General features: G+C 42.9%; 1 protein-coding gene across 7 annotated transcripts in view; it reads left to right on the top strand.

Moving 5' to 3' along the window:
* NEK1 (NIMA related kinase 1) overlaps positions 1–13,623 on the top strand; it is a 70,744-nt gene that overhangs the window by 4,484 nt on the left and 52,637 nt on the right. For 6 of the 7 annotated variants that reach the window (XM_053255379.1, XM_053255375.1, XM_053255376.1 and 3 more), the window contains exons 4-11: positions 258–355; positions 1,931–2,014; positions 2,611–2,678; positions 2,772–2,858; positions 3,698–3,752; positions 7,754–7,954; positions 10,504–10,564; positions 11,306–11,460. In XM_053255379.1, the coding sequence (XP_053111354.1) occupies positions 258–355; positions 1,931–2,014; positions 2,611–2,678; positions 2,772–2,858; positions 3,698–3,752; positions 7,754–7,954; positions 10,504–10,564; positions 11,306–11,460 (809 nt within the window). The remainder of the gene's footprint in view (positions 1–257; positions 356–1,930; positions 2,015–2,610; positions 2,679–2,771; positions 2,859–3,697; positions 3,753–7,753; positions 7,955–10,503; positions 10,565–11,305; positions 11,461–13,623) is intronic. The other variant, XM_053255374.1, reaches the window with a different exon arrangement.

Genomic DNA, 13,623 nt, shown 5'->3' with positions numbered 1-13,623 from the left:
GTTTTTCCTTTTATTTCTAGCCAACATTTCTGATTTCTTAATACTGCAGTTCTTTGTAAAACATTTTTGGAAGTAAGTTCCATTGAAATCAATAGGACCTTTGTCCCATGTAAATGTGATTAGAATCATGCAGCAAGTCTCATGTCTTCTGTAATATGGATTAATTGGAAGCAAAACAACAAATTAAGGAGCGGACTACTGTTACAGTACATGGCATAAACGAACTTTTCTCCCATGAAATTGTCTTTCTTTTACAGAAGGCGGCTGTCTTTATATAGTGATGGATTATTGTGAAGGAGGAGACCTGTTTAAAAAAATTAATGCTCAGAAAGGTGTCTTGTTTTCGGAAGACCAGGTAACAGAGATTGAGATCTATATTATTTGATAACTGATAGCTCTCCTAACTGTCTACTCTGAGAGTGGTGAGAGGTTATTGCAGCTTACCTGAAACTAGCTTCAATTGCCATGGTCTAACTATGAAATACAAACTGCGTGTATCTGCACTCCTGCTATCACCACAGTATGCTGCTGCATTTTAGAGTCTAGATATAGAGCTGCTAATGTTGTAGCTCCTGATCTATCATTTAACCCTCATAGGTTAGGTCAGCACAGAAGACAGGCAAAGACCTAGCAATTTGTTGCTTTCCTACCCAGGAAACTACAGATTGTCCTTTAGTGTCTCTCTCCCCTTCATGACATATAGAAGATAGGACAAACCGAGAGGCAGACTGGCAGTTGCCACAGTAAAGCATTTCCAAGGTCTTGCCATGTATGACCCTGGTTAAACAAATAGGGATGTGCACGGGCTGCAGAGGCGTGGTCTGATGCCGGGGGGTGTCGCTTTAAGGGTGGGGGGCTGTACTTACCCCTCCCGCCGCCTTCCCCCCTCCAGCGCTCGATTTTTTAGTGAAATTTGAGGCGGCAGCGTTCCTCCCTGCTGCCCTTGCTCCCTTGTTGCCTGCGAAAAGCGGAAGTAACTTCCGCGCATGCAGGCACCACTTCCGCTCACGCGCGCTGTACACATCGCACGCATGCACGGAAGTTACTTCCGCTTTTCGGAGGCAACAAGGGGGCAGGGGCGGCAGTGCGGAACGCTGCCACCCCAAAAGTTTCTCTAAAAAATAGAGTGCCGGAGGGGGGAAAGCGGTGGGAGGGGTAAGTACAATCCCCCCTCCCTTAAAGGAACACACACCCCCGGTGTTGAACCGCCAGACTGGGCCACTTGTGAACCGGTTCGCAGGTTTCTAACATGGCCTGTGGACTGGTTCATGCACATCCCTATAAACAAGCACATCTCATGTGTACTGATTGCTACCCAAAAGTGATATGGACTCTAAATAGTGCCATCAGTAGTATATAAGAAGACAGATGCCTTTCTCAGTTGGACTGACAATCCAAAATGGACACAAGGGAAACGGAAGAAGATGACGAAAGTTGAGACAGGGATAAACTGGGCAAAAAACTTTTTCATGTATACAGTATAGTATAGGAACAAGGAGTCTAGGCCAAAGGTTTCTCTGTATCTCAAAGGCAGCTGGCGTGATGGAAATCTGACTCTTAATAGCAGGAGGCTTGATGTAGTTGTCCTCCTCCCTCGCCAATGGCAGTAGTGGCTCTTTAGACACTGTTCGTCATATGAAGAACAATCAGTAGAACTCGATGGGTTGCATTTTTGTATTTGGAAATTTTTCTGTGCAGTAAATGTACTGGACTGTATCCAGAGAAAGTGAGTTATTATCAAGCATCATTGAAACCCAATTAGACAGTCATGACTAACTAAATTCCCATTCATTTCAATAGAGCTTTGTCATGACGAGCTTCCTTTGGATACAGCCCAATGTAAGAGACTGTTCTACATAGTGCCTTTCCAATATCAGGTTGCAAGGACCTATAAAATAATCTATCTAACTTATATATTTTTTAATTTTAGATCATGGATTGGTTTGTACAGATCTGTTTAGCATTGAAACATGTACATGACAGAAAAATTTTGCATCGAGATATAAAGTCACAGGTAGGCTAGTAAACTCTTCTGTAGAATTTAACGATTCTAATGGACAGACAGGCCTAGCTCTCACAAATCGCTTATGAGATAGTACCCCTTCAGTTTGCACGTAGGGTGTGTTGGAAAGGTCAGGGAATTCTCTTTTGGTTTAAGGTTCTAGACTGCCTGAAGATGTCATAGCTTAGGTTTCTCCTTGAATGTTTGGTGGGGTTCCCAATTGCAGGAAGAATCTCTTCCCAAATACAACACTCGTCCCTTTAGACAAACATTACATGAACAGCATGGAGGTGGGACTTGCTGGAGCACTCTCATGAGTGCTGTACCTGCGTCTCCAGCATCCTTGCTTTCTGTAACAGAAATAGGCTTTTGTTGAATTTATAAAATATTTGTATTCTTCACGTAGCACTTCTGATGCAGATGAGACAGTTTTGATGTTAAAAGCCATCTTGCCACAGTTAATGTACGTTTAGCCAAGAGTGGCTTCTTGAAATGTTGATTTGTAAACACTGGATTAAAACGGTTTAAAACATCGATGTGCTTAGATTACTTTGTTACCTAATGCTACTGGTCTTGAACTTACTTTTTTTCTTCCCCTTTCTAATCAGAATATATTTTTAACCAAGGATGGAACAATACAATTGGGAGACTTTGGAATAGCTAGAGTTCTTAATAGGTAACATTCAAATTCCTTTCTTCCAGTATCCATCCCAATACTATCAAATAAAATATGTATTAATTCATTAATATTTCTCTCTCCTTATTTTAGTACAGTGGAGCTTGCTCGTACTTGTATAGGAACGCCTTATTACTTGTCACCTGAAATCTGTGAAAACAAGCCTTACAATAATAAAAGGTATTATTTCACAAAAAGCTTATTTTCTGTTGTAGTTGCCACAATTTTTTAAAAATAACCAATTTATTGTCTCCATGGTTTTATTTTCCTCTTGGAAAACCTGTGAAAATACAGAAGCCAACATACGTTTATCCTATCTCTATGCTGGTCACCAATTTGAGGCAAAGAAAAATGTTATGTGTACCTTGTTTACCAAAGAATTGTGCACAACATCCTTCTACTGCTCTCCGTTCTTGAAAACGGCAACTTCTCATAACCGCCATGGCATGCACCAGTTGACCCACCCAGGGTCAGTTCAAGACATTTTGACACCTGGGATAAAAAAATTCAGAAACAATTCCTATCAAGTAGTTTATTGCTGAATTATCTAATGGTACCAAGAACTTGCTGTCACTAAGTGACCACCTCATTCTGCCTAATAGGAAGGTGGGCCCAGGCCCAGCTTAGATCACTGAGGCATTGGAGGATATTGATGTTTTTTCCATCAGTCTTCTTAAAGATTTTGAAGAGGATGTTGATCAAAATCTCCCCTGCCCCCCCCCCCCTACAGAGGATGGCTGGGGAAGCCATAAGATCTGAGGAAGCAGTAGGCTAGAAGCTATAGACAGGCAGTGAGCTTTCCCTTGTTACTTTTGATATTTTAATTTTGGTGGTGCATGTGTTACACTGCTTACATAGTTGAGCAGGACCTTGTGGATTTCAGCCATGGCAACTTCCATGGTCTTGAAAGCTCAGCTACCTTTTGGATAGCCGCTGTGGATTGCCATAGCTAATCTGAGTTCCAAGAAAAAACTAATGTAGTGCAAACTGACATTTCTGTGTTTTTGTTTCTTATTTAGTGACATATGGGCTCTTGGTTGTGTTCTGTATGAAATGTGTACACTAAAACATGCAGTAAGTAGAAGGTTTTTAATAGTTCATAAATCGGTTTTTTCTGTTGCAATACAGATGCATTACTTTTAGTCAGAATGATAAAGTACTTGACTTAAAAATACTGTGCTATGTGCACTGCACCTCTTGCTGATCATTTTATTTTATAGTTACGTGTGGAGGGAAGGGAAGAAGCAACAGTAATAAATACAACTAGTTTATGGTTTAATTCTGAATAACGGACATGAGTTATTGATATTGCATTTTGAAATATTGTTCACCACTTTAGCATTAAACAAGATACATTACTGTATAATTAAGTTTGCTTTCTTTCTTGCATAATTTTTTTACTCCCAGACCAATAGTATATACATAATCCATTGCAAGCAGCATCCCAGAGTACGTATGCTAGGTGTCATTAATGGAAATTTTGATTAGGATCGCATATTCACATTAAGGATGTGCCCGAACCACAGTTCAAGTACTTTAAAGGGAACTTGGAGAAAATGGAGAGCAGGTGCTTACCTGCTCTCAGCTGCCCCTTCCAATTTTTTGATGGGGCAGCGCATGTCCCCCAAAGCCCTGGGCACCATCGGCACACACATGGTGTCTGCACATGCAGAGGCGCCCCATGTGTGCCGATGGCACCAGGGCTTTTTGGGACACACGCCACACCAACAGAAAACTGGAAGGGGAAGCAGGGAGCACATAAGCACCTGTGCTCCATTTTATTATTGATTTATTGTATTTCTATAAGGCCTGATATAGAAATCTCCAGGCAGTGTACAAATTAGAACATAAAACAAAATAAAATAAAAACACATTAAAATTTAGGTTTTGATTAAAAGCCTGGGAAAACAGGTACATCTTCAGGATCCTTCTAAAAGCAAACAGAGAAGGAGATGCTCTTATTTCAGCAGGGAGCACATTCCAAATCCCCAGGGCAGCCACAGAGAAGGCCTGGTCCTGAGTCACCACCAAACAAGTCAGCGACCACCATAACTGGACCTCTCCAGATGATCTTAATAGGCAACAGGGTTTGCGACAGGGCTCTCTTAAGTACCCTGGACCCAAGTCGTTAAGGGCTTTATCGGTAATTATCAGCACTTTGTATTTCGTTCAGAAACATAGCAGCAGTCAGTGCAGTACTTTTAGAATCGGTGTTATATTGTCCCTGCGGGTAAACCCAGAGGCCAATCTGGCTGCTGCATTCTGTATCGATTGTAGTTTCCAAACTACGTACAAAGACAGCCCCATGTAGAGCACATTACAGTAGTCAAGCTTAGAAGTTACCAGCATATGCACCACTGTTTTATGGTCATTTGTCTCCTGAAATGGACATATCTGGTGTATCGACCGAAGCTGATAAAAAGCTCTCCTGGCCACTACCTCAGCCTAAGAAACCAGGGAGAGTTTGGGATCCAGGAACACTCCCAGACTATGTAGTTGATCTTTTAGGGGGAGTGCAACCCCATCCAGAACAGGCAGAGCTACACCACCTCTTAGATCCCAACCCCCTACAGACAGTAACTCTGTCTTATTCGGATTCAACTTCAGCTTGTTATCCCTCATCCAGCCCATTATTGCTTCCAGGCAGGCATTGGGGGTGGGGGTCATGCCATTTCCGGGTGAGATCGATATGGAGAAGTTGATCTGGGTGTCATCAGCATATTGATAACTTCCCAAACCAAACCTCCTGATGATCTCTCCCAGCATGTAGATGTTAAAAAGCATTGGAGACCGTATGGAGCCTTGTGGAACTCCACACGTTATCTCTTGCTTTGCAGAATAAGAATTGCCAAGCAACACCATCTGGAATCTGCCAGAGAGGTAGGAACAGAACAGCCACCCAGTCCCATCTCCTTCAAGCAACCCAGCAGGATACCATGGTCAGTGGTATCGAAAGCTGCTGAGAGATCCAAAAGGATCACCAGAGTCACACTCCCTCTGTCGATAGCCAATTGGAGATTTTCCATCAGGCCAACCAAGGCAGTCTTGACTCCATAACCCACCCCAAATCCAGTTTGGAATGGGTCTAAATAATTTGTGTCCTCCAAAACTGCCTGTTGCTGAGAAGGGACCATTCACTCAATCACCTTGCTCAGACAAGGAAGATTAGAAACAGGTCTCTAATTAGCCAACTCCAAGGGGTCCAATGCAGGTTTCTCAAGATAAGGTCTAATAATAGCCTCCTTAAGACAAGAAGGCATCCTGCCCTACCTCAGAGAAGCATTTATTATATTTACCAGACCATCTCTAATAATGTGACCGCCAGATGAAATGAGCCAAGTTGGGCAAGGATCAAGAGAGCAGGTGGTGAGACGAATGGTCCGAAGCAGTTTGTCCATATCTTCAGGAGTAACAAACTGAAAGTGATCCAATTCAGTCCTAAGAGGAGTTGCTGGGCACCTCTACAGTAGACTGCAATAACTGTGGAGTCTAGTTGGGCATGAATACAAGAGATTTTATCTGCAAAAAAGGTTATAAAGACATCACAGCGAGTGACATATGGTTTCAAATTCAAGGCGGAGGGGGCATGAACTAGCCCCCTCGCAACCCTAGACAACTCAGCTGGACGTGAATTTGAGGAAGCTGTGAGCAAAAAAAACCTGCTCCTTCGCCGCTCGCACTGCCAGAGTGTAGATCTTCAAATATGCTCTGTGTTGCAATCTGTTGAATTTGCACTAAGTCTTCCTCCACTTGCGTGCCAGTCATCTACCTTAATGCTTCAGCGCCCGAAGTTCTTATGAGTACCACGGAGCTAACTTTAAAGCAAGTCAGAGAGGACATTTAGGAGCGATTGTGTCGACCACTCAGTTTTCTTAAAATTCCTTTTCTAATTTCCTTTAAAGTGCTCAAACTGTGGTTCGGGCACATCCCTAATTCACACCTATGTGTTGTGCCACACATAGAGGAGAAGAAAAATGTGCAATTGTAGTTAATAAAATGTATATGTGTTCCTTTAAATCCATATTTGTTGGCAAGATTCTGTTGCATTGTGTTTGACATGTCTGAAATTCGTGTGTTAAGTTCATGGTTTTAAGTTCAAAAATTAGAGGAAAAAACTGCTTGACTTGTAATTCTATAAAATCCCTGAAGCAAATAGCATATTTTGTGGCTCTTGTAAGTCCATCATGTTTAGTATATCCCAGATATAGTGTACCCGTATATCCGACCAGGTTCAGTGAGACTTTCTCTAGCTGTGCATAATATTGTCTTAGAGCAATTACTTAATAGCCTATACAGCAGGAGTAGGCAACCTTGGCTCTCGAACTGTCGTTGAACTGCAACTTCCACTTTCCCCAGCCATTTGTGCCTGGGGATGGATGGTAGTTCAACAATAGCTGGAGTGCCAAGGCTGCCTGCCCCTGCTGTACAGCATATTTCACATGCTCATACTTCTGAAGAGTGTAGTCTCTCTTTCTAAACCAGGAAGGGGAAAACTGATTCAAGCTGGTTCATCAACCCGACCAGCCTTGCCGATGGCTTCAACCAAACTTGTTTAGGGACCTGCTGTTTGGTCCAGACTCAATTCGAACCAAACCATGGCAAGCGATCTGTGCACACTGCTAGTTTTTAGTCATTCTTTACAGAATCTAGATTAATTCTTTTTTTAAAAAAACTGACTGATGAATGAAATTGATTAAAATATAATTATAGAGAATTGAATCTGTATTGATGAAATGTGAGACTGAAGGGAGAATATCTTTAAATATAACGTTGACTTTGGTGTTTCCTCTAAGGCGTGGGCATGTGTGCTTGCTCACAAGTTCTCTGAAGTCCACTCAGTTAATTTTAGATCCCGCTCAGGTTGAATCAGGAAGACCCCACTCTGAATGCATGTATGCACACACTGCCTTAATACTGCCGCCCAGAACAAAACCCATTCCGCACACAGATGGGAAAAAATTAGAGAGAAAACTGCTTGACTTGTAATTCTATAAAATTCAGCTTTCCTTTCATTTGTTGGTGTTTTGATATGATATAACAGCATTCTGATATGTATAAATTGCCCTTATCTCTAGTTTGAAGCTGGCAATATGAAAAATCTGGTACTCAAGATAATATCTGGATCATTTCCTCCTGTTTCTGTGCATTACTCCTATGAGCTCCGAAGTCTGGTTTCACAATTGTTTAAAAGAAATCCTAGGGATAGACCATCAGTCAGCTCCATATTGGAGAAAATATTTATAGCTAAACGCATTGAAAAATTCCTCACACCACAGGTATGTTTGCAAATCTTTTCTTATAAATGCCTTACTGTATGGATAACTCTTTTTTTAAAAATCGTCCATTCTAGATGTGCTGCTTCTGAGGAATACATTTAAAAGCACTCCAGGATCAAGTGGAGGAGATCTGTGTACATAAGTGTCAGTAGCTATTTTGCTTTGATAAACAATGCTCACATAGAATAATAATTAAAAAATGCCACCTAATTGCATTATGGTCATGTATGATTGGAATTGACACACAGTTTTGAATATGACCTTAAGGTTTGCGTGAAGCTCTGTAACAACTTCTTTTACAGCCATATGTGGCAGTACCATATTTACTTGAAAAGAAAATGAGAAAGTAAGAGGGCTTTACAGAAAAAAGCCGGTGGTTCAGAATATTTTTATACTTCTTTCTACCAAAAAAAAAGGTTCACAAAGCAGTTCATGTACTATAGCAGAGAAATGAAGAAATAGTTCCCTGTCCCAAGGCGGCTCCTAATCTACATGCACACACTGGAAAGACACAGGAGTGATACCAGCAACAGCCACTAAAAACAACCACAATTTTACAGATCTAGTTAAAAGCTCGGGTGAACGAATGTGTGTTGAGGATCTTTTTAAAAGCTGTTGGAGATGGGAAGACTCTTATTTCATCAGAGAGCGCATTCCAGAGCTTTGGGGTGCAACAGAGAAAGCCTGTCCCTGAGTAGCCACCAGATGAGACAGTACAACTGCAGATGGTCTGAATGGAAGCTGGGGCTCATACTGTAGAAGACGGTCTCTTGAATTCTATGCCAGAATGAATAGTGACAGTTGTTCTCTCCATTGCTAAATACTTATAAGACAACTACCGTTTTGAAAGGTGCCTCTTTGCCCATTTAGCAGGGTTTGCTTGCCAGACAAAAGTTTCTAATGCAACTACTTATGACAGTGGGCTCCAATATCCTCTCTAAGAGGCAGCTGGCAATGTTTCATAGGGCTGCAGGCCCTAAGAGTGGCAAAAACATTTTGCCATTATTCCTGACTTTTGGCCATCCCTGTCTCTCCTTTCTCAGACATGGCAGCATCTTCCTTACCTACAGACACTGCTCTTGATGTAGCTGCCGCTCCTCCTCCTCTTGTGATTGGAGCTCAGCCACAGCTGGAAGCTGGCCTGAAGCCCCAGGATGCAATCGGCCATTCGAGAGCTGTTGTCAGGGCAGATTCAGATGGGATTGATCCTGGGGATGACTAGAAGAGTGAGGGTGGGGAAGGAGAGAGGCAGGGTGCAGGCTCTGAGAAGGGGATATTGGGAGAGGCTGAGGAAGAGAAGGGTGGAGGAGAGCTGGAGGCCATGTGAGGGTGCTATTGCCCTGCCGTGGTGGTGGTGGTGGTGGAGGAGGGTGAATATATTGAAGCCTTGGGGAGAAGGAGGGAGGATGGAGACAGCTTCTCATCCACTAAAATTCTCTCTCCCCTCCCTTCATGTGTGGATGAGTGAAGGGAGCAATTTTGTCCCAGATACAGAGTGGAGAAGTAAGGGAGTAAGGGTAATGCACTTTCTGCTGTCTCAGGGCGTGGATGAGTCTTTGTAGCTCCATTTTCAGCTTTCCCCCTGTGCTGGGGGCTGGACAGCCGTGGAACACATTGGTGCATTCTGAGAGAGAGAGAGAGAGAGAGAGAGAGAGCACCCACAGCAACTGAAAGGAATGTGACAGGGCCAGACAGCAAATCCAAGATGACCCCCAATTTTTATATTAAGCTATGTAGGGGAAAAACCTTTCTGATAAATATAGTAATTTGAATCTGTTAGTATGCTGAAGCAATTTCCTTTAATATTTATCTCAATATCACAGTATGCACAATATCTCAAATTATGTGTGCAAAAAGTATGTGTAATACTTTGAGCCCAGTGCAAAACTTTACAGGCTCTCCTGTGTACACATGGAGATCTTAGACAGCATGGCTCTTGGCAGGGCTGAATACAGCTATGTGCATGCCTTGGGGCCTGCACATGAGAGATTGTTACTAAAGCTGCAGTTCTTGGATATGTAAGGACTGTTTTCGCAGGCTCTTAAACTGAGAATTTAAAACTATTGAATGAGTGTTTATCTTGTGAGATTTAATGTCTTGTGAATTTTAACTGTGTTTATTCTGTTCTTACGTTTGTTGTGTTTTAACTTTGTACACTGCCTAGAGATGTACATATCAGGTGATATATAAATATGATAGATAAATGAAGGAACCCCATGTGTTCGTTGCGACTTATGTACAGGGCCTCTGGATCAAAGTGAATGGGTTGCCTGCTTGTCAAGCAGTTAATGGTAATATGAATAGCACGATCTTTTAGTTAAAATGCTGACTGGGCCATTGCTTTTTATCTAGTTCTTCTTAACTAGTCTCATCAGTTTATTAGTGGTAAAGCTTTCTAAGTTGACTTTCTGAGCTCAGGGTCACAAATATAAAAAACACAAGTTAGGGGAAACCCTTGCTGTGAACACTCCCTCCCCACTTTTCTTTCCCTAATAGTTTGTTTGTGTATTTTATCCATTTTAGCCTCTAACATAAAGTTATTCTTCTAGCTTATTGCAGAAGAATTCAACCATAAAGCATTCCAGAAATGTGGACCTCATGCTGCACCAGGTAATGCATGAAAACGTTCTCTTTATTTTCTCTGAGTGCAGCTATACCAGTATATCTTTTAACATGATCCCAAAACTGTCATTTAAAATGTAGCTGATGGTAGCAGTGGCTCTGTCTGCAGAATCGCTCTCATACCTGTATTATGTAGACACCAAAGTGGTTTAAATTATTAACTCCAAATGGCTAATTATGTATGTTTGTTTTGAGTCTGCTAGAGTACCTCCATGTAAAGAAAGTATTCATCATCTAGAAGCATGAATTATCCCAGATCAGCTTCCATGCATATAGCTTTAATTTAACCCTTGCTCCTGCTGCAGTCCCAATTAAGATCATATCCACCCATGGGCTGCTTTGACCTGAAAGGAAAGCTCTCACTGGTGCCAATGAGAGCTTTCTTCCAAGGGCAAGTAGCAGTCACAGGAGGCTCCAGTCTGAATTGGGACTAGAGCAGCAGCAGCAAAGGGTTAAGTTCCCACCCCATGGTCCTTATTTAGAAGAGCCCCCTGCTGTTACCAAAAAAAATAATAGTTTCTTATGACAAGTTTAACATGTGGTTCGGCCCTTAGTTGTGGCTGTTGATTTCAGTGGACTTAAGTGTCCATATCAATGCACAGACCTAAAATAAATCTTGTCTGATCCTCCCGTATGAGATCTCTGGTATTGAATCAGTTTCCTGTAGAAACCCAGTTTTTATAGAAGTGTTGAGATACACAGGTTGCATCTTTGTTCTTTTTCACATAGCAAAGAGACCAGCTCAAGCACACAACCTGGCCTCGGCTGCACCTGCTCAGAAAATTACCAAACCTGCTGCAAAATATGGAGTGCCTTTAATGTTTAAGAAGTCTGGAGATGCAGCTAAAAAGTTGTATGAAAAGCCTTTAATTAAATGCAGACAGGTAAGGGAGAAGATTCAATAGTGAAACAAAAGTCTTCCTGATTGGACAGAGGGGAAACTTTTATTATATACAATCTTAGCTGCATTTTATTTTTGTCTTTAAGTGATAATGAGGAATTGCTTCACCTGCAGATGGATTTGATTATTGGACACAAACTGCATGTAGCTAGACTTTATAAATATGTTGTGATGCACAATAAAAAGCAAGGCATCCAAAACATCTCCATTAGCACTACAAAATATGGTGAGATAATGCTTTTCCATCCATGTAGCAGTGCAGAGGAGAATGTGCATTGTTTTGGACTGTGCACACATTCCATGCAAATGTATTTAGAATAAGACCCACACTATAAATATGAAGACAATAATATGTGATTGAAGGAGATAATTTTAAGCGATAATTTACCATTTTGTTTTGTAGAGAGAATTATTATCCCAAGGTGAGAGATTCCTGTAATGCCTCTTCTCCAGCAGGGAAAGAGCTCATCAACGGGTAGCTCCTCATCACTCACTCCTAGACAGGGCCAATCAGAGAGAAAACGCACCAGAGAGCCCCCCCCATGTGTGGGAGGAGTCTCCCCTGGAACTCAAGTTCTGCCCTGTATTGCTCCAGTTAAGCAGGGTAGCCACAGTGCCCCTCATCTTTACTTCTTTTCAGACTATGTACAGCTGAGGAAAGCGTATTTTAATTATACTTGCTTACCCCTTAGTGGGATGACCGGCTTTGAGAGAGAGAGAGAGAGAGAGAGAGAGAGAGAGAGGCCTTTTGGCCCTATTGCCTGGTCCGAGCATGTCTACCAGGGAATCAGCCCCTGAAGTAGACAGTTCTTTAGCGAGCACCGCTCCACCATTGCCCCCATGCGAGCCTCACAGAGCGGGCCCTGGAGCCGATCTGCCTCAAAAGAAAAGGAAAATGGTGGAGGGATTGGTCGCTCTGTGTGCCTCATCCTCGTCGGGCACAAGAACTCGCTCCATCAGTCTAGGCGAGGGAAGCCCACAGGGCGGGCTCTGCCCCTATCCTTTCTGCTGCCACAGACTGGTGCGGGGGGGGGGAGGGACTCCTTTGAAGTGGATTTGTCAGCCCTGAACACCATCCTCGAGGAGGGCCAGGAGGAGAACATTATGGAACACGCTGGGGAATTCTGGTGTGAATGTGCCCATTTCTGCACAGGGCTCTATGCCCTCAGGCCAGTTGCTCCACTCCTGTTCCTACTCATTGGAGGGGTCTGGATGGGGACCCCCAGCCCCACTGAACCAGATTAGGGGCTCATGCCCAAGTGGTATGCTAGCAGTGCTCCAAATTCCTCCCACATGGATGAGGTTCCATGCCACCCCATCTCCCTTTCAGCACCCAACCTAGACAAGTCAGTTGGGTCTGAGTCTTCTGATTCAGAGGAGGCTGTTTCTGACAGGGAGTGGGCAGATCTGTCCAATGAGGAGACAGAGGACAGCGCTGTTCCTTCTAAAAGGCTGTTCAAGCAGGAGGATTTCACAGTTTTACTCCCCAAAGCATGCAGGGTGCTAAAGCTGGATGCCCCCAGGCCCAGCCAAGACCCAGAACAGGTTAATGCTTCCTTACAGGGTGAGGCTGAGGTGTTTCTGTACTCCCAGGGATCCAAATTCTATATTCCATACCCAAAGTTGTTCAGGAAAGCCTTTTTAGAAGACTAGAAATCACCGGGGTCCAGAAGGAACACACACGCACCCACCATTTTGCGCCAAATGCCTTTACAGGTTTGACCAGGAGTCCATAGATTTATTAAAGATTCCTCTCATAGATGCCCCTGTAGGGGCATTGGTCAGTGGCACAATATTAGCCAAAGGTGGGGATGATGTGACACTATACTTCATTAAGTCTCACAAAGCCTCAGTTATAGCTATATGTATAGCCACAGCAACCTCCTTGTTTGCAAGGACTTCCATTATGTGGACAAATGAGTTAATGGAAGTGATTCCTCAAGGCAATCCACATCTAAGGCAGGGGCTTAACAAACTGCTGGAAGCATAATAATATATGGCAGATACCAGTCTAGATTCTGTTCAGTTCACGGCAAGAGTCCTTGCTGCAGATGTTTTCGTCAGACACCATCTCTGGTTAGAAAACAGGAAGGTAGATCAGACATCTAGATCTAACCTAGCATACGCTTCTTTTTCGGAGGGGGGA

Source organism: Hemicordylus capensis, chromosome 5, assembly GCF_027244095.1.
Source record: "Hemicordylus capensis ecotype Gifberg chromosome 5, rHemCap1.1.pri, whole genome shotgun sequence".
Lineage (NCBI taxonomy): Eukaryota > Metazoa > Chordata > Lepidosauria > Squamata > Cordylidae > Hemicordylus > Hemicordylus capensis.
The sequence above is the reverse complement of the archived record's forward strand: the minus strand, read 5'-3'. Positions and strand labels throughout refer to the sequence as shown.